The sequence below is a fragment of the Lampetra planeri genome, chromosome 45 (assembly GCF_965212315.1).
Source record: "Lampetra planeri chromosome 45, kcLamPlan1.2.h2, whole genome shotgun sequence".
Classification (NCBI taxonomy): domain Eukaryota; kingdom Metazoa; phylum Chordata; class Hyperoartia; order Petromyzontiformes; family Petromyzontidae; genus Lampetra; species Lampetra planeri.
In genome coordinates this window covers 9,855,515-9,880,317 of record NC_136151.1, presented here as the reverse complement: position 1 = coordinate 9,880,317, position 24,803 = coordinate 9,855,515, and the positions used below count along the sequence as shown (strand labels likewise).

The following is a 24,803-nucleotide window of genomic DNA, read 5'->3' as shown; positions in this document are numbered from 1 at the left end:
GTAGAATCTGACCACACACTGAATACGGAGTGATCAATAACACAGGGCTACTGGGTCGTGGCATCTCTGATTCCAGTCACACGCTGCTCCTCAATGCCTCCAGTCTGGTTGTGTTCCTCGCCATTCGAGGGATAATTTCTCAAACCGGACGTTCCCTGCCCTCAGGACTTGCCCTGTGTAACCACAATGCCCGTGTTTGTGTATCATGATGAAAATTCCCAAGCCTATGCCACCGACTCTGAGAGGCAACCGCTGAGTAGCGACAATCACCCCGAGCCAACCCCATCGGAACCACAGGTGACAACTCCTACCACACCACCACCACCACCGCACTCCAGGCACACGATCGGCTACTAACGCTGCCTGTTCCAACTCCTCACCCTGGTTTACAAATCCCTTCATGGGCTTGCCTCACCATATCTTGCTACGCTTGTAACTTTCTCCGTGTGGCCTTTTCGCCCTCATCAGTCTCAATCTTTGCGTCTCTATTTGCTCCTCATTCTCGTTGTGCTCAATCCATGCAAGTTTCATTGTAGAGTCCACGTCCTAACAGTGGCCGTGTCGCAGGTGGAGGTTGCCGTTGTGAGAGACGCCGTGGAGATGATCCAAGAGAAGATGGCCTCGAGTGGAGGTGGCGTGTGGACGTGGCTGCGTGACCGCCGCTCAGAGCTGCTGGGGAGTGGAGGCGGTGGGTTCGGGCCCCACCTCTTGCTCGACCTCTTCCTGCGGGAGCTCATCGACGAGACCGAGTACTGGAAGGCACGCGGCCTCCCTGATGCATCGCGACGGGCACACTACGTCATCGGCCTCGTGGTAGACAGAGGAGAGGAGGCCTGCGGGAAGTTCAAGGACATTTACGAGGGCTTCAGTAGCAGGAAGAGAACATTTCTAGACATGCAGAGACAGGCTAGTAAGTACATAAATGACTCGTACATTGCAACATTACCTGTATCACTGTAACGTAATATGTTTAATTAGATGTGTAGGTCATGCGGTGGTGTTTGAGTGGTACTCCCGCTGGTCAGGGTGGTTGGTAGATTGCATTATTCAAACGGTGAAGAAGAGCAAGTGGGTTGAGACGGAACGCGCCGTTAGAAGGGATGAGAGGCGATGGTCAAATATAGCGGTGGAGGATGCCCGCTGAGGAGACGGGGCAATTAAACGAGTTTGTATGCAGGTGGTCGGTGGATTATTACATCCCGGGTTTGTGAGAGATGGAAACGGCTTGAAAGCCTTCATGTGGCAGTCGTTTGATCTCAGTTGTTGATGATGACATAAATAACGACATCAAGACAGCTCCGTATCCTCCACAGCAACCGTGTTTGTGCCTCGTTATGTTAATTGGGTTATATTCCACGCGTCCGTCCCCCAAGCTGCGCATTTTCTTCTCATCTCCACAACTACCCCACGTGCCCCACTGCCATGATTCGACCGTTCAACCAACACAGCAGGAGCAGCGGTGGGGCCCCTGGCAGCATCATCAACGCCAAATCATCTCATTCATCCGATAACGCCGTTAATTCCTTTTATTGTTACAGAAATCTGCTCACCAACATACGACCCTAATACAGCAAATGGGTGCCTACTGCTGTCCACGGACCTCAAGACGGTAACGAAAGCAGCTGATCAACTGTACCCACATCACGTGGACAGGTTTGAGTCCGTCCCCCAAGTGCTGTGCTCAGAGGGATTCTCCTCCGGGCGCCACTACTGGGAGCTGCACGTGGGCTGTGCAGAGCAATACATGGTCGGTGTCGCTTGTGGGAAGAATGCGATGGAGAGAGAAGAATGTATTGCTGGGCTGGACGGGGTTAGAATGTCCTGGTGCGTGTGGAGACGCGAGGCTGAGCTCGTGGCTGCTCACGATGGAGAAGTCACCATGCTGAACCCGCCAGTGCTTCCCCAGCGAATCGGGATTCACCTGGACTGTGACAATCTGAAGCTCACGTTTGTTTGTGCTGAGACCATGACGCCTCTGCACGATTTTTATTTGGAGTGGAAACGCTCCGTTACGATTCATCCTGCAGTGTTGCTGCTCAGTGGATCGATTACCATTGGTGAGATCAGCCATTCATATAATTAACATACATCACCTAGTTATTGGCAGTAGGCTTCACCTGATATCAGCTTAAACATCACTCTTGCAATAGCAATACCCAGGTTGTCGTCGCTAGTAGTACGATTCATACTCTTTGGTTTTTTCGGTAAAGTCAAGTAGGTGAAAATAAAAGAAAAAATGAAAACTAAATTAAATCACGACGTTTCAGGCGCAACACAATTTTCCGTCACATTAACATAGCCACTTACGTGCCCTCGTTTAGGAGGCCGCTCTTCAATCTCACAGTTACATGCTAATTTCTCACATTAACATCACTAACCCCGGCCACTTCTGTATAACCCTTGAGCTACACCCATTTCAAACCTTTTAGAACAGTCTACCTCAGCAGTATACTGTGATTTCTCACCTGATGACGGACGCTTGTGTTGCGCCCGAAACGTCGTGATTTAATTTAGTTGTTTTCATTTTTTATTTTATTTTCACCTACGTGACTTTACCGAATAAACCAAAAAGTATGGATCCTTGCAGTCACGAAAACTTCAAATCTAGAAGTAGTACGATTCATAATTTAGTTTTGAGTGAGGCCAAGTAATGATCGCTCTACATGTGCCGTCAAAACATCCAACAAATCGACAGCCAAACTAAACGCTACGCATGTTTAGAGATTTTCCAGCTGAATATGGCTGGCAGTAATAGAATCAATTATAATATTTACATCACAAAAACTGTTTTTTCTTTTTTAATTGTGTAAGCTTCAAAACACGTCAGATTTAGCATTTTGTAGCTTAATCCATTTTTTACGATCCACTCGTGTGGATGGTTAAAACTCGCACTCAGAGGCAGTGTTCAAGATACTGAAAAACAGCAATGCCGTGAGAAATTTAGCAGCTCTTGCCTAGCAATTGCCTGTGGCTGAGGACTTTGCATTTGCTCTGGATTCTCTCACGTCTCTCATTCGTGTGTTTTTGTTCACCCCTCTCTTAGCTCAACCCCTCAGTGGTGATGTCAACAAATCCGTTCTCGAGAAGGTCGATGAGTACGAGGCCGCTTTGACGTCTGTGCGGATTGAGATGGTGGCCCTGCTGCGCAGGAGACCCTATCTCTTCCTGCATGAGATGTTGATGCAGGGCCACATCGAAGCGCACATATACTGGAAGGCGTACATGGAAAACATTTCCATAAATTGTGAAAAGTTCATCCGCGAGGAAGTTGAAAGTGTAAAGAAGGACGGGGAGCTCGAGGAAGTGATGGAAGCCACTAGAAGTAATGAAAGAGACTTCCTCGCCATGTTAAAATCGTCAGGTAAGAGACAAACCACTTCAATACCAGCACACCTCATGCTTGCACGCTTCAGTTTATAGTCATCACAAGTGTTATTGTTGTAACATAATTTGTCAACGTCAGTGTACAAGATGTACATTGGGAAGCTTGTCAGGAGAGTGAGACGTCAAGGTGGGCATGAAGTCTCAATCATCTGTGGCTCTGACGAAGGTTCGCTCTGTCACTGCTGTTGCTGTAAACGATTCCGTTTACAACCACAATGCTGCTAAATTCCAGATAGTTTAGGTATTTATCCACAATCAGCAACGATTCATCTGGTAAAATAAAGATCTCATTGTTTTAAATTGTAAGCATGCACCTCCGATAAGCACTCTTGGCTACGTACGGTGAGGAAGAAGTTCAACACACATGCAAACATATCACTATTCTTGTTTTGTTTTCAGAAAGGTGCTCTCCCACCGTGAACCCCAATTTCGTGAACTCCGACCTCCGCCTCTCCGTCGACCTCAGGACGGTGACTCTGTCCTCCGAGCGCCACTCTTACCCCCACCACCCCGAGCGCTTTGAGAACTCCGCTCAGGCGCTGTGCCGCGAGGGCTTCTCCAGCGGCGCGCACTACTGGGAGGTGGACGTGGGCGGCGCGGAGCAGTTCAGAGTGGGCGTCGCGTGCGCCACTCTGCCGCGCGGAGGGAGCGCGGAGGCGCAGCTCCTGGGCGCGGGCGCGGACTCCTGGTCCCTGTGGAGACGCGAGGGCGGCTACGCGGCGAGCCACCGCGGCTGCCACACCGCACTGGCGGCCGTGCGCCCTCCTCCCAGGAAGATCGGCGTTCACCTGCGCTGGGAAGAGGGGCTCCTCTCGTTCTACTGCGCCGACACCAGGAGGCGGCTGCACTCATTCAATGCCACCGCCTTCCCAGGCCCTCTCTTCCCCGCCCTGTGCTTGCACAAGGGGACGGTGACCATACTTCGCAAGAGTCTACGGTTTGAGGAGGATGAAGGACCGACCGGTGAGATGGAGGAGAGTGGGGGAGTGAAGGGAGGTGTGGTAGAAGGTGTGGGAGTGAACAGCGACACGAGTAAGAATGTGGAGCTGCACAGCAACGTCGTGGAGAATAGAGGAGAGAAGAGTGGAGGAGAGAAGAGTGGAGTAGAGGAGAGTGGAGGAGTGAAGAGTGGAGTAGAGAAGAGTGGAGGAGAGAAGAGTGGAGGAGAGAAGAGTGGAGGAGTGAAGAGTGGAGTAGAGAAGAGTGGAGGAGTGGAGATTGGAGGAGTGAAGAGTGGAGTAGAGAAGAGTGGAGTAGCGGAGAGTGGAGTAGAGGAGGGTGGAGCATCGCAGATTGAGGTGGGGGATGGAGGAACTGGGGGAGTTGCTGCTGGGGAGAGTGAGGCCAGCAACGGGGTAACGCAAATCTCGAGTGGGGCTGGTGGGGGCACGATGAGCGGAGCAGAGAGCGACGCAACTAAACTTGGGGACGTGAACATTGGCTTAGGGACGATTAAAGGAGAGAAGAGTGACGTGGAAACTGGTAGGGCAGTGAAGGTTGATGGTGGAGGAGGGAAGAGTGGTTTGGAGGAGAGTGGAGTGTTGCATAATGAGTCGGAGGATGGAGGTACTGGGGTAAATGGTGCTGGGCAGAGTGGGAATGTGGAGAAACACACTGTGACGACTGGGAGTAGTGGTGAGAAAAGTAAAGGAAAAAAGGAGAAATCATTTGGGAGTAAACTTAAAGGAATAAAAATGGCTGTGATTAAACGTGAGGGAATGAAAAGGAAGGTGGATGGAGCAGTAAACAGTGACAAGAGTGAAAATGTTGACGTGGACTGCAAGGTCGGGGATAATGAAAGAGATGAGAGGGATGTCGAGGTGGGGGGTGGAGGAATGGAGGGGGGTGGTGCTGGGGAGAGTGGGGATGCGGAAAAAAGATCTGAGGCGACTGGGAGAGACGGTGTGGTAAGTATAGGGCGTTTTACATCACTAAGTGGAGAGAGTGAAAGTGAGGGAGTGAATAGTGAGGTGGATGAAAGTGGAGAAGTGAATATCGATGGCGTTGATGGTGGAGAGAAGAGTGGAGTAGAGGAGAGCGGAGTGTCACAGATTGAGGTGGGGGGTGGTGGAATGGGGGGAAATGGTGCTGGGGAAGTGAAGGAAACTGTGAGGAGCGGCGGCGATGACGTAGAGAATGAAGGGAGAGTGCAGACAATTGTGGGGGCAGTTTATAGGTACTTTACAGGAGCTTCGAGTGAGGTGAGAGAGGTTGAAGTAAAGGAGAGCGATGCTGGGAATGGTGCAGGAGAGAAGAAGAGTGGGGAGGAGGAGGAGGAGGTGAAGGAGGAGGAGGAGGGGAGAGGGAAGAGCGTGAGAGTGGAGGGACACAAAACGTCGACTGTGCAGGTGTTGAGAATTCAGATGAAGTCTCCGCCCCGTGATGATTCCAGATTCTCAAGTGCAGAGAATTGATGGCTACACGCAGCGTAGCACCACGTTATCTTTGTTTTTTGACGTAACTCGTCGTATTCATAATAAAGGGTTTTGTGTTTCATAGCGTGAATATAAATGTGTCGTTAACCCACCACCACCTGACGGCCAATTCGTAAAGTTTGTTCCATCAACAAAACGTGCCAATCAGCTATTATAAGAATATGGTTTTCCTCTTTTTCTGCAACAAAACTGAAATATTTTTACGAGGAATCATGTCTGCATTAACCATAATACTTGTGGTCAGAATGCAAACAAAAAAACACACTCCGATCATTTTTGCATTGTCCTTGAAACTGATTGGTCCACACCAGAGACAGCTTTCTTTATTTTTTTTGCATTCTGACCACAAGCATTGTGGTTAATGCAGTCATGATTCCTCGTAAAAAGATTTCAGTTTTGTTGCTGTAAAAAAGGGGAAAACCCTATTCTTATATTTTGGTACCGGCAAAGGAAGTCCCATGAATCAGCTATTACTTCAGCACATGGGTTGATGGTGAGTCAACCCAAAACATTTACATTGCATGCAGTACGACGTTTCACTGTGATTACAACCAGCTTCATCAGGAGATTTTCCCGGATTGTGAAGAAGTCTTCCTGGTTCCGGTCTTAAATAGAGCAAGATCGCCCACGTGTTACATTTAAGAGATTCATCTCCTTCAAACTCTTAGAATGAATATTTAGGTACAGCTGTACTGAGTCCGAGATTCTGAGCATGACGTGTGATGTTGCACCACCTGGTGGAGTTCACTGATATTGAAGGGACATCAGAAGCCGCAATGCAACATCAGAATGCAAGAATGAACGGCTCAGTGACAGCACAGCAAATATAAATGAATGTTACGGCCAATTTGAATATGCATAGAGAAAAAGATGAAAATATAAATATTAACACACGATTGCACTTGCATTGTCAAGGGCCAGGTTATGGCAATGCAGTGGCCCTGGGCTTCAAGAGCCGAATGACCCGATCTAGGAGTGGCTGTGTCACGAAGCTCCGTGGAGACGTCCATCTCTAACAAAGCGACGTCTCTATCGTCTTAGGAGTAACGTAGCTACAGCTCCGTGAACAGTCCGCCCCGATGTCTTCCACCTCGTAGACGCTGTCCCGGGCAAGCGCCCAGACCGCGGCCTCGCCCTGCTCACAAAGCCTCTCGGCCCACCCTCAACTGGACAGCGCCCTCCACCCCGAGTGCGTCACGTGACGCCAATCGTCACGACGCGTCGAGTTAATTAATTATAGAGACACTCCCCAATGGCCACGCGTTCTTAACGCCCTCCATGTGGACACTTTAACTTTCTCTTTGCAGTCCCCTACAACTCTAGAGTGTTGTCATGGGAATTAAAATAACAGTTTTAGAGTCTTTATTTTTGTACCTCCATCACCTTTATTTTTGTTTACCGATCATGTAAAACTTAAACCTTCATATTATTGACTTACAGCTTTCGTGACTGCAGGAATTGATATTCGTTTTTGTCTTCCTCCTGATGACGATCGCTTGTGTTGTGATCGAAACGTCGTGGTTTTTGTTAATTTTATTTGTATTAATTTGAAGCTATCTACGTGACTTTACTTACCGAAAGACCTAAAGAATATTTCATATTATTGTGCTAAATAGAATTAAACGTAATGCAGTCGGGTTCATGGATGATTCAGCACTCAGCAAAATCACTCGACTCACTCGCTCACGTGCGGTCAGTCACCTCCGTTTCACTCTTCTGGCGCTATCACTTTGGTGACTGTTCCCACGAACTAACACTCATTGACCCCTTCACTCGGTCTTCCACACTGCCCGTGTGGTCCACACCGTGTCCAGCCACCACACAACGCTTCTCTGTCTGATTCTTTCCCTGGCATTGCTCAATATGTAAGTTCCCCATGCAGTTTGTCTCTCTTTCCATCTTCGTACGACCAACCTCATTTCAATAAGCGTCTTAACTTTGACTCATTACACGGTCGTGAGTGCCGTCTCTGGGTCCGTTTTTTGCCAGTATCAAGATGATGAAAAAATAATCGTCTCGACTCTTCCCGTCAAGAATACAGGAGGCGTTAAGATGTTCAAACACCAAATAGACTCCCTATCACCACAAGGCATCGAGTCTGCATTAGAGGCGGCTTGTCTCTGTCGTTGGCCGAATCAGCGCTATCGTGAGCGCTCTTCACTGCTGCCTGCTTGTGTAGAGAAGCTAATCGGAGACGTCCATCTTCAGGGGAGTTGAGACTCCAACAGTCAACCCCGATGGTGTCCACCAAGTTGAGACTCCAACAGTTAACCCCGATGGTGTCCACCAAGTTGAGACTCCAACAGTTAACCCCGATGGTGTCCCCCAAGTTGAGACTCCAACAGTCAACCCCGATGGTGTCCCCCAAGTTGAGACTCCAACAGTCAACCCCGATAGTGTCCACCAAGTTGAGACTCCAACAGTCAACCCCGATGGTGTCCACCAAGTTGAGACTCCAACAGTCAACCCCGATGGTGTCCAAATTATTTGGTTATTTCGGTAAAGTCACGTAGATAGAAAAAAATAAGAAAAATAAAAACCACCCCCCCCTGTTGCCAACGAAACATCGTGGTTTTTATTATTATTTTCTATCCACGTGACTTTACCGAAAGAACCGAAGAATTAGAATTCCTGCAGTCACGAAAGTTTTAAGTCGAACGTGTCCACCAAGTTGTCTCCAACAGCCCCCCCCCACTAAACCATAAGACGCGTGTGCTCAGTGCCTTCTGTCCACCTCTTTGTCAACCATCTGAACCCCCCCCACCACCCCTACACTTGTAATGGCCTCTACCAGTTGCGTTTTTATTGAACTCAAAGTCCATTGAGTCGAGCCGCACCCTCCTCGTCCTCCTCATCAGTCACGGGGAGAACCCCGACGCGAGCCTCAAGGGGAGTCCATCGCCTCTCACTCACATCCACACATCCGTGTGGACAACTCCTGGGCCATGTCTCAATTACGCCTGCTCACCACACTCCTAACCTTCACACTCATGCTGGTAAGCTGCGTGTGTGCGTGTCTGTGTACCTGTGTACGTGTGTACCTGCGTGCGTGGGTCTGTGTACGTGTGTACTTGCGTGTCTGTGTGTACGTGTGTGTCTGTGTGTACGTGTGTGTGGGTCTGTGTGTGTGTGTCTGTGTGTACCTGCGTGCGTGGGTCTGTGTACGTGTGTGTGTCTGTGTGTACGTGTGTGTCTGTGTACGTGTGTGTGTACGTGTGTGTCTTTGTACGTGTATGTCTGTGTGTACGTGTGTGTGTCTCCGTGTCTGTGTGTGCGAGTGGTAGTGTAGCGGTTAGCGCGCTGCGCTGCGAACCTGGCGACCTGAGTTCAATTCCCCCTCACGGCCAACACCACCAGTGACAATTATCTGAACCGGTTCTGGGCCTCCCCTAGGTCGACTCAGCCTCAAATGGAGAACCTGGTGCGGTGTGTAGTAAACATCGCTAGCACTGGGGAGACAAAGGCGTCCGGGCGTGGTGCTGGCCACCCACCCACCCCCTCGTGTGCCGTGCCGGCCTTCATCGGCTGTGCTGGGGATCTTTGTCTTCACACGTCGCGAGGAGCCAACAGGAGGTGCACGAGAGGCTGGTTCATTGTGTCACCTGAGGACCCCATGGACCTCCTCCACTTCCCCATTTGATGTCCCCCCCTCTCTGCCCGAAGATGCCCGGGGGGTTTGGGCAGGGAAACCAGGCAAGGCAGGCTTGGACCGCGGCGAGCCACGAGGAGGCCTCAACATCGGGTCAATGTTTGGGGCATCGACACCAGCGGGGGGGCGGGGGGGCACACTACAGTATAAACTACACTCTCTACACTATACTATACACACCACACCACAATATACCTGTCAACCCCTTATCAGCGCCTACCTTATTATAGACTGTATTGGTCAACCCGTGCCACTAATACATCTCAAACGTTCATCCTACAAAGACCCATCTAAACACAAACAAATTAGACGAAACATTTGTCCCGCATTGAAACGGCCCGACCCAACATGGACCTCGAAACTCGAGATCCCTGCACAAGCACGCGGGCTAACCCGTACCAGTGCCGGATGATCCCAGTAGCAAAAGTAGCTACAAATACGACGGGGCCCGCACTTTCAATGGCCCCGCGCTAAATGCTTTCAAGCTATCAAGTCCGGTTCAGTGGACTCTGCACTTGCTCTATTACTATAGTACTCTACCGCCCTTCAACTTTTATGAACGACTGGGTGTTTAAGGTTAGCGATTTGTCTTATTATCTGGCCATATAGCAATTGAAAAAATACAATTGCTTTACTATGCAAGTTAAACATTTACGTGTTTTAATACTTGTTTTTTTAAATGTAGGGCCCCGTTATAACATCGTACGCTACAGCACCCCTGCACTAGCTTCACTGAACCGTACGCGTCGACAGCTCTGAGATCTGCCCCTGGGGTTTGGACGGGGGGTGGTAGGCACCGATTCCGTGGTTCACCAGTTGCGAGCGAGGTGGCATTACGCGTGAGATGGCGTCTTGGAGCGGTGGGGGCGGGGCCGGGGGAGGACAAGCGCATGGAGTTGCCTCACGGTCCAAAGACGTCACGTGTGCAATTACATCACGGGGCAGTGTGCACGTGGCCTCAGTTCTTTTTCCGATTATAAAAGCCCGGCGTTGCGTTTGTCCGTCAACTAAAATCATAAGAGAGCCTTTCAGAAGGCCCAAATACCAAAAAAAGTTAATGATGTAGTGGTTGCCGCAAATATGCGTTTCATGCAGTGTGTAAAAACATCGCCACTGGGGAGACAAAGGCGGCCGGGCGTGGTGCTGGCCACCCACCCCCTAGTGTGCCTTGCCGGCATTCATTAGCTGCTCGTCACTAACGGCACTTGCCCCAACAGTCTGCTAAGGCCCTACGGGGGATCTTTGTATTTGTTGTGTTGGCGCGTTCCAATCGGACGCATCCGTTAAGCTCAGTTACAGCGCGAGAACTGGCAATGGAAGATTGCTTGAGAAAGGAGTACTGTCTTAACCTCACACAGTACTTGTGGTGAAATACAAACATGCTCAGATAATAATGCATGGCATTGTCTTGGAAACCGATTGGCCTAAACGAGAGATACAGTCGCATTCTTTATGACCTAGTCTCACTCCCAGTGTTGTGGACCAGTAGAATCATATATCGTTTTCATGTATGCATTGCCTGTAATCGTAATGATAAACTTGCATTGTCTTTGAAACTGATTGGCCTACGCCAGAGCGACAGCAGCCTTCTTCATGGTCGAGTCTGAGAGTCTCTGTACCAGTGTCAGACCAGAGAACGCCAAAAGGCGACCAGTACAAGGACAATGCCATATATTATTATCAGCGCATGCTTGTTTACATGTTCATCACAAGTACTGTGCGTGGTTCATGCACTACTTGATCCCTTTTATTATTTTATTATTTCCCTTCTACGTGACTTTACCGAAAGAACTAAAAAAAGTATTTATTAAAGATGATATAATTATAGGGGAGCGGTGGTGCAGTGGTTAGCACACTGCGCTATATAACCCCGGCCCTTAAGAGTTAAATTCCCGCTCACAGCCACCAACACCAGTGACGGTTATCCGAACCGGTCCTGGGCCTAACGTAGATCGACTCAGCTTCAAATGAGTACCTTGTACGGTGTGTAGTAAACATCGTCACAAGGGAGACAAAGGCGGCCGGACGTGGTGCTGGCCACCCACCCCCTCGTGTGCCAGTGCCGGCCTTCATAGGTGCTGCTCGCTAACAGCACTTTCCCCAACAGTCTGTTCAGGCTACACGGGGGTTCTTTGTCTTTGTTTCGTGGGATGGAGACGCTCGAGGGTCATGTGACCAGGTCTCCGAGCCAGGCAATCAATTCTACATTTGTGGTCGCTGCCATTAATAGTGCTGCTTGGCTGCACATAATGTCCATAACATTGAGTACAAGCGAGTTAACGTGGTGCACGTGTGGCAGTATAAGTGAGTTAACGCTGTGCATGTGTACAGATTGCTCCAGTCTCTACAGAGGACAATCAAGAGGATTGCCCCCAAGGAAGTTACAGAACTGAAACCAACATCTGCTGCTATCTGTGCCCTGCAGGTACCGTGACAAAGCGACGTGGATTATTCATGCAATTGAGATTGGATTTTTGGTGAAAATAGAATCTTTGAATTCAAGTGAGATTCAAGTCAACCAAATAGCACACCGAGTGTCATAATGGCCGTGTCAAGGACACCGAGTCAGCACCGTTGAGTCATCGGATGGTGGTTTGAGGGAAATCGCCAATTTACCAAATAAAACCACTGGTTTAAATTCGGTTTAAAAAAAATATACAAAGTGAATGAGCCCAACCCTCATACGTTGTAAAGCACCTTTGGACTAAGCCACTGCTGTATACCAATCTATACAAGGAATGCAGATAAGATATTTATTGCTACAATATTACCCTCACAACTGTCTTACCTTTCACTTGTAAACTCAATTCCATTCATATCGAACGCGGCTAAAAACATCTGCTACCAGTCCACTTTGCTACCACTGTGAGTTATACTGCCATTGGCCTTTGTTATGCAACGGATATACAGGGACGCCTCTACTTACCAACATTTGACTTACGAACTTTCAGAGATACAAACAAACCCGTCCATATGTCCAGTTGCCTGTTGGACCGAGAGTCGTAAGTTCAACCGCCGCGCAATAGATGGCAGTCACAGCATCTACTTCTACAGAACGTGAAGAACCAATGGCATCTATGTCTACAGGAGATTATACAACTTTTAAAGCCATTGCCCGTCTTGAGTGTACATGCCATACAACACGTTTGAAATCGACACGAGTAAAGTTGGACTGAGGAACAAATCGACTTACGAACAGACATCTGGAACCTAACTCACTCATAAGTAGTGGTGTCCCTTGTACTCTATAAACATCAATGATGTTTGTTTGTTTGTTTAACTCAACAGGGACGCACAAGAGCCACGAATGCACAACGCATGGACAGTTCCCAGTCTGCCTGTCGTGCATAGATAAATCAACGTTCACAGACTCCGCAAATAACCTCACAAGCTGCCAAGCATGCAAAATCTGCGACAAAAGTAAGAGATAGCAACCGAACTGAGTGGTGGATGTGCCAGTGTGGGAGCTGTGGCACAATGTTTGGTCGCACTGTGCTACGAACCCGGCAGAGACCCGAGTTCGATTCTCATTCACGTCCAACAAGTGCCAAATATTTTAACTGGGCCTGGGCCTCCCCTAGGTCGACTCGGCCGCAAAAAAGTACTTGATGCGGTGTGTAAAAACATCGCCACTGGGGAGACAAAGGCGGCCGGGCGTGGTGCTGGCCACCCACCCCGTAGTGTGCGGTGCCGGCCTTCATTGGGTGCTCGTCACTTGCCCCAACAGTCTGCTAAGGCCCTACGGGGATCTTTGTATTTGTTGTGTTGGCGCATTCCAATCGGACGCATCCGTTAAGCTCAGTTATAGCGCGAGAGCTCGCAATGGAAGATTGCTCGAGAAACGACTTGTCTTACCTTACGTAGATTTACATACATTGGCACCTTAATCCTTAGGCCAACCTTTATCGTCACCACATTATGAACGCATCTACCTCCTATGAGCAGTGCGTTCCAGTGAGGACTCGCCGCATTTGACATGGGGAGTAAATTGGCGAACGCGGCCAGACTTAGTGTGGCGGTGGTGGATCACAAAGACTGGAGTTTGGGAAACCCTCGTATGCTGTATTAACTATTTTTTAGGCCCACTGAGCTATGTAGCTCTTTTTCAGAAGCGACCTGGCCATCATGAATGATAGCTCAACGAAGTGGCTTATCATCATCATCGTGGAAATTTACTCTAAAATGCATATCGATTCTAAATGTAGGAGGAACTAGAGGACCTGGGGAAAAAAAATCGACGAGACCACGGGGAAAAGAGACACGCAAACTCAAAATATGCAGGTGTCAGGGTCAGGATCGAACCCACAACCTCCTATTTACCAGGCGAGGTACTGTAGTTAACATCTTGAAACCACGGCACCCACACTAAAAATCAGAATATTTATTTATCCAGGAGGAACCCGATGAGCTGTGAAGCTCTTTGTCACAGATGTCCAATAGGGGCTGGGGGGGGGGTTAGTGAGTAACAAACAAACACAACGATAGGAGTGCTAAATAGAGAAAATGCAAGCCACTATTAATAAAGAATAAGTAAAAAAATTCCTAACTACACAAATTCCTGCCGATTTGCCAACACTAAATGCAAGCTTTGTGCAAGGAAGCAAAACTACAACAGCAGTCCCAGCCCACACCAAAACAACAACAACAACAAGTCCCTGCTTTGGTGCTTCTCCTCAGGTACCTTAACATTAAAACTTGATTTGACGCTTTCCTGTCTGCAGGAATTACTCTTTGGTTCTTTTGGTAAAGTCAAGTAGAAATAAAATAAATAAAATAAATTGTCAGATCATTAAGTGAAATACTTAATGTAATATTGTTTTCCTTGCCAACCCTTGAGAACTGGCCTGTACCCAGGTCACCAAGACAATAACGCACAGTCCCTCAGTGGTAGTCGGTGTATCGTCGCGTTTTGGTTTAGCCATATTTGTTTGTTGTAGTACAGAGTTAGACTGATAACTTTAATCTAAATTGTCTTATGGTTAAATTTCGATTTAAAGCTTTCGTGACTGCAGGGATTCATCTTCTTGGTTTTTTCGGTAAAGTCACGTAGAAGGGAAATAATAAAATAATAAAAATAAAACATAATCAAATTAAATTCTCACGACGTTTCGGCCACAACGCAAGCAGCCATCCTCAGGTGAAGAACAGGGCTGTCAAAAAGATTCGGACGCTGTCTTTCCGACAGCCCTGTTCTTCAGCTGAGGACGGCTGCTTGCGTTGTGGCAGAAACGTCGTGAGAATTTTATTTTATTATGTTTTCTTTTTATTATTTTATTATTTCCCTTGTGACTTTACTGAAAAAATCAGGAAGATGTCTTATGGTTGTTATTGTTTGACTTGCATCCCACTGGGATTTTTGCACACAGCGTTGATATACGGTGCTTTTTCTGGAAGACTTTGCTGTTTTTTCCTGGATTTTTCTGTTGCGCGTAGTCACTTTAAGATGTTTCTTGCTCATGTTTTTGTTTGTTGCTGTTGCACCCGATTCAAGAGCCGCATGGCTCACAGGGCTATACCTAATAAATGAACTGGACTGAAATGAAATGAACTGTGTGATCTGGTTACGCGATGTTCTTGCAGGCGAACTCTTTGAACGCCAGTGCAGCACGATTAGCGACACGGTGTGCACGTGCATCAAAGGACTACACAGACCGAGTCCGTCCCAGGCCTGCGAGGACATTGAAGGTAAGATGAGTTAAATTATAGAACGATGTCTTTGTGTGTGTTTAAGTGGGGAGCGATAGTGTAGCGGTTAGCGTGCTGCGCTATGAACCCGACGATCCGGGTTCGATTCCCGCTCACGGCCAACACCATTGACGATTATCTGACTCAGCCTCAAATGAGTACCTGGTACGGTGTGTAAACATCGCCACTGGGGAGACAAAGGCGGTCGGGCGTGGTGCTGGCCACCCACCCCCTTGTGTACCGTTCCGGCCTTCATAGGTGCTCGCAAACAGCACTTGCCCCTACAGTCTGTCAAGGCTACACGGGAGATCTTTGTCTTTATACCAAGTGTGCGTGTTCGTGCTGTAGGCTCCAAGGGTTGGATTTGGGCTGTCGTGCCCGTCGTGATGATGACTGTGGCTGGATTCGTTGGCCTCATATTTTGGATGAAGAAACTGCAAGCGAAAAGATTTCGACGTCTACGTGAGTCCCGTCCGTACAGGCAGACAAGGCGGTCTCGCCTAGGGCACCCCCAGTTAAGTGGGGCGCCAAATTCTAGTAAAAAATACAAATAAAATAACGAAGCTGTCATTATTTCAATTCCCGTGTGCTTACAGAGGCAATATTAATTATAATTAATTTCTCAACATTGCTTAGACGTTGTTGGTTGGATAGACAGATGAACAAACTGATTAAAAAAAAGCTTTAAAAAAATGAATGGAAAAGAGGGGCAAAATGTTTCCCAGGTTACCAAAAACCCCTCAGCCTAGATCTGCCCTTGGGGTTTGGGCGGTGGTGGGCACCGGTTGTGCTGTTTGCTCAGGGCCCTGCCACTTGCTGGCAGCTCGTCATAGGGTGCTCCTGCACCAAAACGTGTGGAACTCTTGCGGCAGCATTCGCATGAGCTGCTCTTGGCTGCCACACACCCCGGCGTCTCCAGTGATTTGTTTGAGCCACTTCTCACGGGGTGGGGTGACCACGAGGACGGCTCCATTCCTTTGAGGGGGGAGCGGAGGGAGTCGGGTCCCGCAGTTTCACTTTCCAAACGTCAACCGCCAACTGAAATGGGCGCAATTTTCTGCGTGCGTTTGCGCATCAAGACGGGGCGACTGTGTCCACAGAGTGACGGCACAGCCATCTCCTCCCTCGAACGAAGCTCTCAATCGCTAGGACACTGGTCTCAGACGCCCCAGCGGTGACATTTCCGACGAAGTCGAACCACCGGATGCCAAGAAGGGCGTCTTTGGCAATCGTGGAAAGACTGGCAGCCGATCCAAATCAACTTAAAGCAATGTCCAGGCCCCTCCACGCCATACAACAACCAAACTGGCCAGACACATCACTGGTAGATTAATGAGGCTGGTTGTAATCAACGGCGAAACGTCACGGTACTCGAATTGTAAACGTTGTGGGTTTACTTTCCAAAAACACACGAGCAGTGTGCTTAAATAATAACTAATCGGCATGTTTTGTTTACGTGACACACCTTACTAATTGGCTGTGGCGGACATTGGTGGGTTTAACGACATTCATATTTACGCAATCCAACTTCATTACGTGATATGTCATAAAAAGCTTAATAGCTCATTGGATTCCTCCTCCGGCAGTGTAAATCAATATTCTGATTCTGTTTTTATTCCCAAGTCAAGGACACCGAAGCTGAGATGAAACCGCTGCATAGCGACGACCACTCCATGCCAACCCCAGTGGAACCACAGGTGACCACTCCTATCGCAACACCACGGCACCACAGGCCACACGATTGCCACTCTGAGCAACGATGCTCCGAGTGAGAGAATAGCAGCAAATCCCGCCAATACATTACGAATAACAACATTTGTAGACATGTTTATATAATTTATGGATTATTATTGTTGATCAAAATCTGAATCTGTATTGAGACTGGAGGAGAAGGAATCCGATGAGCTATGAAGCTCTTTTGTACAGATGTCCGGTAGGGGCAACAGGGTCAGCGAGTGACAGCGAACAAATAATAAAGTTCACAAGTATAAATTGCACAAGTTCAGTGAACCCTCAGTTTAACGTAATAATATGGGGGGGGTGGGGGAAGGGATGTTTGTAGAATCCGATTGTTATTGGCCAAATCACGTAGCACTAAATCACACACGACTACTTACTTACAGTTCAGTAAATGATCATTATAAAATATTCTAAGGCTTCATGATAAAAAAATTAACACAGTAGTAATAATGATGATAACTAGTGCAATAATAACTTTGCATACACGATTAGAGCAGAGGGTCACATGTGGAGGCTCCTCAGGGCAGATGTGTTGGGGGGCGTGAGCACGTCGCTGACAGCAGAGCCTCGCAGCTCTCCCATTGGAGGACGAGCCGCTGACCCCATGACGCGCTCTAGGAAAGGCCCTACGAGCGACATGATTGGAGGAGAAAAGAGCGAGAAGAGAGAGGCGGGGGGGGGCAGCGGCAGACGTGGGCAGAGAGGGCATAGCGATGGCTGTGTAAGCGGACGCTGGAGAGAGAAATAGAGAGGGTTAATATTTACCCGTCTCCCTCGTGGATTTCATTACACATGTTAAAGCCTTTGTAGTCTAACATCATATCAATCCGTTCTGTTGAAACCGTCCAAGCGTGAAGCGATCAATGTTCACCTTGTGAAGTTATATATACGATATTGTATTGTCAAATATTTTTAAAGACAAAGTTCTGTAAATGTATTGTCACAACGTCATTCTACACTTTTATTTCACCTGTGCTTTTCTTTTGGGGTTGGAGGCAAAGTCTATCGTTGGTCGTCGTGCAAGCGTGGGGCAAGGCAGCAATACACCAGCGACAGCAATTTAACAGCAACAACAGCGACACACCAGCAACAGCAACACGAGCATCAACGGTCGCAGACCTCACCAAGGAAGCCGTGCTTGAGATGGCCAGTTGGGATCTGTACTCACAAAATCTCTGCACGTTCCACGGGACATGTTGAGTGTTTAGTTAACTCCCTCTGTAATTTTCCACCACTGTTGACCAACTTGGCTGGAGATAAAGCTGAACGAACCCAGCTTAAATCTTATCTCATACAGCACTATATAGCGCCTTAAAATTGTACGCAAGATGATAGTGGGTTGAAAACTAAAATTTGTGGGCTTGTTCTTAAAACTGGTGGTGGGTGTAGTTATGGTAACAGGAGGACAGGTGGGAATGTCAAGGAAAGGTTGGGGTAGTGATAGGGGTTGGGGTAGCTTGGTCGTGGCTGGGCGGTGGGGGCAGGGAGTAGCAGTAGCTGCAGGATTCTGGGCTAGCGGAGAAGAGATGGGGGTTGTTCTGAGGGACGAATTCAAGCTGCAGGTTTTTGTTGATGGTGAAGATGATTGTTCAGCGTGATGCAGTGGGTTTCTGTGAAGGGGAGCGAGAAGGGAACAGGAATTAGACTGGACACAGGGTGGCCAGGGAGGCACAGAAAGGGACGGTGGAGACTGGGAGCAAAGAGGACGGGATGGGGCAGAGCAGTAAGAGATGAGAGAAGCAATATTCTGTTGGGCAAGACCACGGAATCAATGTCTGTGTCCATCTCTACTGTAACCAGCCCAAGACAGAAGGCAGCGGGCTGACTCCACCACAGGCGGGAGTTGAACTCACGGATCTGTGCTTGAAAGTTCCATTGCAGAGTCCACGTCCTAACAGTGGCCGTATCGCAGGTGCAGGTTGTCGTTGTGAGAGACGCCGTGGAGATGATCCAAGAGAAGATGGCCTCGAGTGGAGGTGCCGTGTGGATGTGGCTGAGTGACCGCTGCTCAGAGCTGCTGGGGAGTGGAGGCGGTGGGGTCGGGCCCCACCTCTTGCTCGACCTCTTCCTGCGGGAGCTCATCGACGAGACCGAGTACTGGAAGGCACGCGGCCTCCCTGATGCGTCGCGACGGGCACACTACGTCATCGCCCTCGTGGTAGACAGAGGAGAGGAGGCCGGCGGGAAGTTCAGGGACATTTACGAGGGCTTCAGTAGCAGGAAGAGAACATTTCTAGACATGCAGAGACAGGCTGGTAAGTACACAAATGACTCGTACATTGCAGCATTACCTATATTACTGTAACGTGATATTATAATGTAAAAGTACGAATGATTATGTTTCACTGGGCCTTGTTCTGAAATCCACCTCAGTACCTCTTGCGACCCACCAATACTTCACGACCCATAGTTTTGGAACCACTCAGTAACAGCGTTATTATTTTCATTGTTACAGAAATCTGCTCACCAATATGCGACCCGAACACAGCAAACAAGATGCTCCTTCTGTCCACGGACCTCAAGACGGTGACGAGAGCAACTCATGCTCATCCGTACCCAGATCACAGGGATAGGTTTGTGAGTCACCCCCAGGTGCTGTGCTCTGAGAAATTCATCTCCGGGCGCCACTACTGGGAGCTGCACGTGGGCTGTGCAGAGCAATACATGGTCGGTGTCGTTAGTACGAATGTGTCCAGAAGTGGTGGGGAAGGCGATCTGGGACACAACGCTGCTTCCTGGTGCGTGTGGAGACGCGACGCTGAGCTCGTGGCTGCTCACGATGGAGAAGTCACCGTGCTGAACCCGCCAGTGCCTCCCCAGCGAATCGGGCTTCACCTGGACTGTGACAATTCGAAGCTCACGTTTTTTTGTGCCATGACGCCTCTGCACACTTTTACACAGATGTGGGAACGCCATTTTATGTCTACAAAGAAGTGTCCTTTTTATCCTGCCGTGTGTCTGCACAGCGGTTCGATCACCATAGGTACGGTAATTTTTCTCAACGATAACGTCCACGTGTGTACAATAACGCAACACAGCCATTCGCATCATTGTGGAGAATATCAGTAACAACATTAATGAGCAGACAGCATGCATCCTTCACATGTCTGTCCCTCTACATAAATAACAAAGTGCTTTGTAAACATCCCATGAGCGACAAGGCCTTTCAGTATTGCATAATTTCAGGAGCATTGATTCCACACAAACTCTGGACTGGTTTCAACATGCAGTGTCTCATCAGCAGTCTGGCTCGCTAGAACCAGTGCTGGTGAACTGCCAGATATGTATAGACGATGTCCCTCTAATGATTAAGTGGCGCATTCCCAGAAGTGATGCACTCCTAGATACACGTGCAGGATGTATATTATCTGCTTGTTTATCTTGCTATGTACACAACAGTAACTACTATTGGGCTTTCCCACACTCAGTCAGGTGCAGCATCACCATTCTCTTGAACATCACCATAAATAGAGCGATTCAGAGCTTGATGTCATCGTGGGATTCTGCATATTTCATAACCTCCAGATGTAAACTTTGGTCGGACCAAGCTCAGTCTCAATCATGTTCAAATTTTTCTCTATAATTTTATGGTCATCGAAAAGGTGCAAAATCAAAAAGTTGGTATTGCACTGTGTGTATGTATATATACTTAAAAGCCATTATCCGGAAGCAAACTTACTTCTGGTTATTTGGTCAAACAATATTTAGAAAGTTTACAGGCTGCCCAATGTTTACACTTATATTCTTAGTCCGAGGGGAAGTCCATTACAGAGATAAATCAATGGTATAAAACATTTACGTGAACATTAAAACATCAGCAAATGCTGCAAAATAGACTCTATCACACCTAAATATACCCTCATGGTTATATTTCTGAATAATTATTGGATAATTCTGGTGATTTCGCAGTGAAAGATGACTGTCGGTCAGAAGCTATTAAAAACACCTATTAAAACATTCCCCAGTGAAATAAGTACCAGATTTAATCCATAGCGTGATTATGATTCTGACATTCCCAGAACTGTAGGGTTAGTCTCGAAATACATAAACGATGAGAAACATGAAAAATAAGAATATCATTTACCCCTTTCTAGCAATAAAACAGATGTTAAGACGTTCAAACACCAAATAGTAACCTTTTAAGGAATCAAGTCTGCATTAACCACACGTACCTGTGGTGCACATACAAACATGATTTAATAATGTGGCATTGTCTTTGAAACTGACCTACACCAGCGACAACCTTCTTCATGGCCTAGTCTCACCAGTGTCAGACCAGAAAACGCCAAAAGACTAACAGTATCATTGCCAAAAAGAGAATTATTAGAAAGTTGAAGGTATTGCATCAGAGAATCATCCCTTCCACTATAATGGATCATGAATGCCCACAAACACGCTCAGGCAGAGTTTAAGGCACCAATTCTCATCCACGCGTTTTGTTCTCTCACTCCGCAGCCCAACCCCTAAGTTGTGGCGTCTCCACTCTTGAGAAGAGTCCAAAACCCGCGTCTGGGTCTACGGCAGAGGGCTCTCAGATGGCACATCTGCTGTCTAGGAGACCCTATCTCTTACTGCATGAGATGTTGATGCAGGGCCACATCAAGGAGCACGTCTACTGGAAGGCGTACATGGAAAAAGACTCCAGAAAGTGTGAAAAGTTCATCCGCGAGGAAGTTAAACGTGTAAAGAAGGACGGGGAGCTCAAGGAGGTGATGGAAGCCACTAGAAGCAATGAAAGAGACTTCCTCACCATGTTACAATCGTCAGGTGAGAGACAAACCACTTAAATACCAGCACACCTCATGCTTGCATGCTTCAGTTTATAGTCATCACAAGTGTTATTGTTGTAACATAATTTGTCAATGTCAGTGTACAAGCTCTACATTGCGAAGGTTGTCAGGAAAGTGAGACGTTAAGGTGGGGATGAAGTCTCAATCATCTGTGGCTCTGACAACGGTTAACTCTGTCATTGCTGTTGCTGTAAACGATGGTGTTTACGACCTCCGATAAGCACTCTTGGCAACGTACGGTGAGGAAGAAGTTCAACACGCATGCAAACATATCACTATTCTTGTTTTGTTTTCAGAAAGGTGCTCTCCCACCGTGAACCCCAATTCCGTGAACTCCGACCTCCGCCTCTCCGTCGACCTCAGGACGGTGACTTTGTCCTCCGAGCGCCACTCTTACCCCCACCACCCCGAGCGCTTTGAGAACTCCGCTCAGGCGCTGTGCCGCGAGGGCTTCTCCAGCGGCGCGCACTACTGGGAGGTGGACGTGGGCGGCGCGGAGCAGTTCAGAGTGGGCGTCGCGTGCGCCACTCTGCCGCGCGGAGGGAGCGCGGAGGCGCGGCTCCTGGGCGCGGGCGCGGACTCCTGGTGCCTGTGGAGACGCGAGGGCGGCTACGCGGCGAGCCACCGCGGCCGCCACACCGCACTGGCGGCCGTGCGCCCTCCTCCCAGGAAGATCGGCGTTCACCTGCATTGGGAAGAGGGGCTCCTCTCGTTCTACTGCGCCGACACCAGGAGGCGGCTGCACTCATTCAACGCCACCGCCTTCCCAAGCCCTCTCTACCCCGCCCTGTGCGTGCACAAGGGGACGGTAACCATACTTCGCCTGAGTCTACGGTTTGAGGAGGGTGAAGGAGTGACTGGTGAGGTGGGGAAGAGTAATGGTGAGGAGAGAGCTGAAGAGAATGGTCGTCAAAGTAAGGCTGGAGTAACGAGTGATGTGGCAGAGGGTGGAGGAGTGAAGAGTGAGGTGGGGGATAGTGGGGCAGGGAAGATCGAGGGGTGGGAGAGTGCGAGAGTGAACCCTCACCCCGAGGCGCAGGATGGAGGAGCAGTGGAAAATGATGCAGGGGAGAGCGGCGATGCGACAAAGGAAGATGTAGAGACGTTTACAGACAACGTGAAAAGTAAAGTTACAAAGAAGAACGTTGTTGGAAAATTATTGAGTAAGACAGGAAGAAAGAGTGATGAGCATAGCACTAAGGCAATGAAGAGTGAGGTTGGAGAGGATGGGAGAGTGAAGGACAGTGAAGGAAAGAAGAGCGATGGGAGTAAGAGCGGAGTCGTAGAGATCGAAGTGGAGGGTGGAGGAGCAGTAAAAAGCACTGACGGGGAGAGTGGCGATGCGAAGAAGGGAGCGGCGGCGACTTTAAAAGACAACGTGAAAAGTAAAGATAAGAAGCACCTTGTTGGGAAAGTTTTGAGCAAGGCAGGAATAAAGAGCGGTGTGCGTAGCGGTGAGGCAGTGGAGGCAGAGGTGGCGCAGGGTGCGAGGGTGAAGGAGCGTGGAGGAGAGGAGAGCGGAGGAGAGAAGAGTACCCTGGTGAAGTGTGAAGAAGGGAAAGTCGACGGGTGCAAGAGTGAAGGAGAGACGAGCGATGTGAGTAAGAGTGGAGTTGTAAAGAACGAGGCGGGGGGTGAAGGAGCAGTACAAAGCACCGCTGGGGAGAGTGGGGACACGGTGAAGGGAGCCGAGGGTTCTGTAAAACACATCATGAAGGAATAACGCAGAACCTTGTTGGGAAAGTTTTGAGTAAGGCAGGAACAAAGAGCGGTGTGCGTAGCAGTGAGGGAGTGAAGAGTGAGGTGGGGCAGGATGGGAGAGCGAATGAGAGTGATGTGGAGGAGAGTAGATGAGTGATGGAGGAGAGAATGTCGATGACTACGACTGTCTATGGAAACGACGACAGCTGTCTCGGAAGCTTGGCACGAGTTTACGTCATCCTTCGTTTTACATTCGACTCTTGATTATCTGCGTGTGGGGTTTATCCAATCTGCATATTAACCGCGCACCTGAGATTGACATGAATTAATAACTCATGGATATCCCCTTAAGCTCACGTTAATAGCCTAAAAGAGTTACACCTCGTTATTCTTGGAAATGTTTATTACAAGTCACATGGTGCTTAAACCGAACAAATGTGCGCCGGTTAAGCCAAAATCCACGTGGTCGCCCCGACAGTACAGTAGTTTGTATATCTTTATAAACTAGGGGCGGAGTTTGATTGGAGTGGCTCTGCTGCTGTCCAATTAGTAGGCGGAATCTTCTGCTAGGGAGGAGGAAAGTCATCACTGAGCACGTGCATCAAATCGGTCGTTGTTAGTTTTAGGCCATCGTGTTTTTTTGTATGGACTTTTGTAATTAAACAAGATCAATACATTGACTATGAATTTTAGTTTTGTGTATTCACAAACTATGTTCTTAATATAGGGGTTTTGGGTGAGATCACGCAAGTATAAATATGTCGATTTGAAGCTTTCGTGACTGCAGGAATCCATACTCTTTGTTTTTTTCGGTAAAGTCACATAGGTAGAAAAACAACAGATCATGACGTTTCGATCGCAACACAAGCAATCGTCATCAGGGGGGACAACCTACTTCAGCAGATTTTTCTTGCTGTGGTTGTCCCACCTGATGATGATTGCTTGTGTTGCGATCGAAACGTCGTGATCTGTTATTTTGCTACCTCCGTGACTTAACCGAAAGAACTAGAGTATAAATGTTTCGTTAAACCCGCCACCACCCGACACAGCCAATTAATAAGGTTTGTCACGTAAAGAGAATATGCGTCATCTGGTCCAACCCATGTGAGACTAGGCTCTAAGGAAAGCTGTCTCGGGTGTGGATCAATCAACTTCAAGGACAGTGCATATATTATCGGAGTTATGTTTTTTTTTGCATTATGGCTGCAGGTATTGTGGTCTATGCAAACATGACTCCTTGTAAAAAAAGGTGTCAGTTTTGTTGCCAGATAGAAGGGTAAAAAAACAATTATCATTTGTGAGCTCCTCACACAATCCAGCCTGCAGGTTAAACCCAGGATGGATCGTAGGCAGGGCCAGCCTGAATCTATCTAACCTGCGAAGATGTTCCATTAGGGGGGGTTTACACCACGCAACCAA

At 48.4% G+C, this 24,803-nt stretch overlaps 2 protein-coding genes across 2 annotated transcripts; both read left to right on the top strand.

The window, feature by feature from the left end:
* Window positions 1-221: 221 nt before the first annotated feature.
* Window positions 222-5,877, top strand: LOC144733165 (uncharacterized). Its single transcript, XM_078614949.1, has 4 exons — window positions 222-297; window positions 568-910; window positions 1,539-2,057; window positions 3,044-5,877. Exons 2-4 carry the CDS (start codon window positions 601-603, stop codon window positions 3,418-3,420), a joined length of 1,206 nt encoding a protein of 401 aa, XP_078471075.1. The 5' UTR covers window positions 222-297; window positions 568-600; the 3' UTR covers window positions 3,421-5,877.
* A 2,782-nt stretch (window positions 5,878-8,659) lies between these two features.
* On the top strand, window positions 8,660-24,064 carry LOC144733164 (uncharacterized). The gene is made up of 10 exons (XM_078614947.1): window positions 8,660-8,815; window positions 11,800-11,893; window positions 12,757-12,888; window positions 15,049-15,153; window positions 15,502-15,615; window positions 16,777-16,850; window positions 18,806-19,148; window positions 19,349-19,876; window positions 21,349-21,660; window positions 21,980-24,064. Exons 1-10 carry the CDS (start codon window positions 8,765-8,767, stop codon window positions 23,404-23,406), a joined length of 3,180 nt encoding a protein of 1,059 aa, XP_078471073.1. The 5' UTR covers window positions 8,660-8,764; the 3' UTR covers window positions 23,407-24,064.
* Window positions 24,065-24,803: the final 739 nt, after the last annotated feature.

What these genes read in the sequence shown, in the direction of transcription:
- LOC144733164 (XM_078614947.1), top strand. Translation starts at nt 8,765, where the DNA reads ATGTCTCAATTACGCCTGCTCACCACACTCCTAACCTTCACACTCATG. An exon ending in TAACCTTCACACTCATGCTG is followed by an intron (nt 8,816 to 11,799) that starts GTAAGCTGCGTG and finishes GCATGTGTACAG; the next exon opens with ATTGCTCCAGTCTCTACAGA. An exon ending in AGACATGCAGAGACAGGCTG is followed by an intron (nt 19,149 to 19,348) that starts GTAAGTACACAA and finishes TCATTGTTACAG; the next exon opens with AAATCTGCTCACCAATATGC.
- LOC144733165 (XM_078614949.1), top strand. Translation starts at nt 601, where the DNA reads ATGATCCAAGAGAAGATGGCCTCGAGTGGAGGTGGCGTGTGGACGTGG. An exon ending in AGACATGCAGAGACAGGCTA is followed by an intron (nt 911 to 1,538) that starts GTAAGTACATAA and finishes TTATTGTTACAG; the next exon opens with AAATCTGCTCACCAACATAC. An exon ending in CAGTGGATCGATTACCATTG is followed by an intron (nt 2,058 to 3,043) that starts GTGAGATCAGCC and finishes CCCCTCTCTTAG; the next exon opens with CTCAACCCCTCAGTGGTGAT.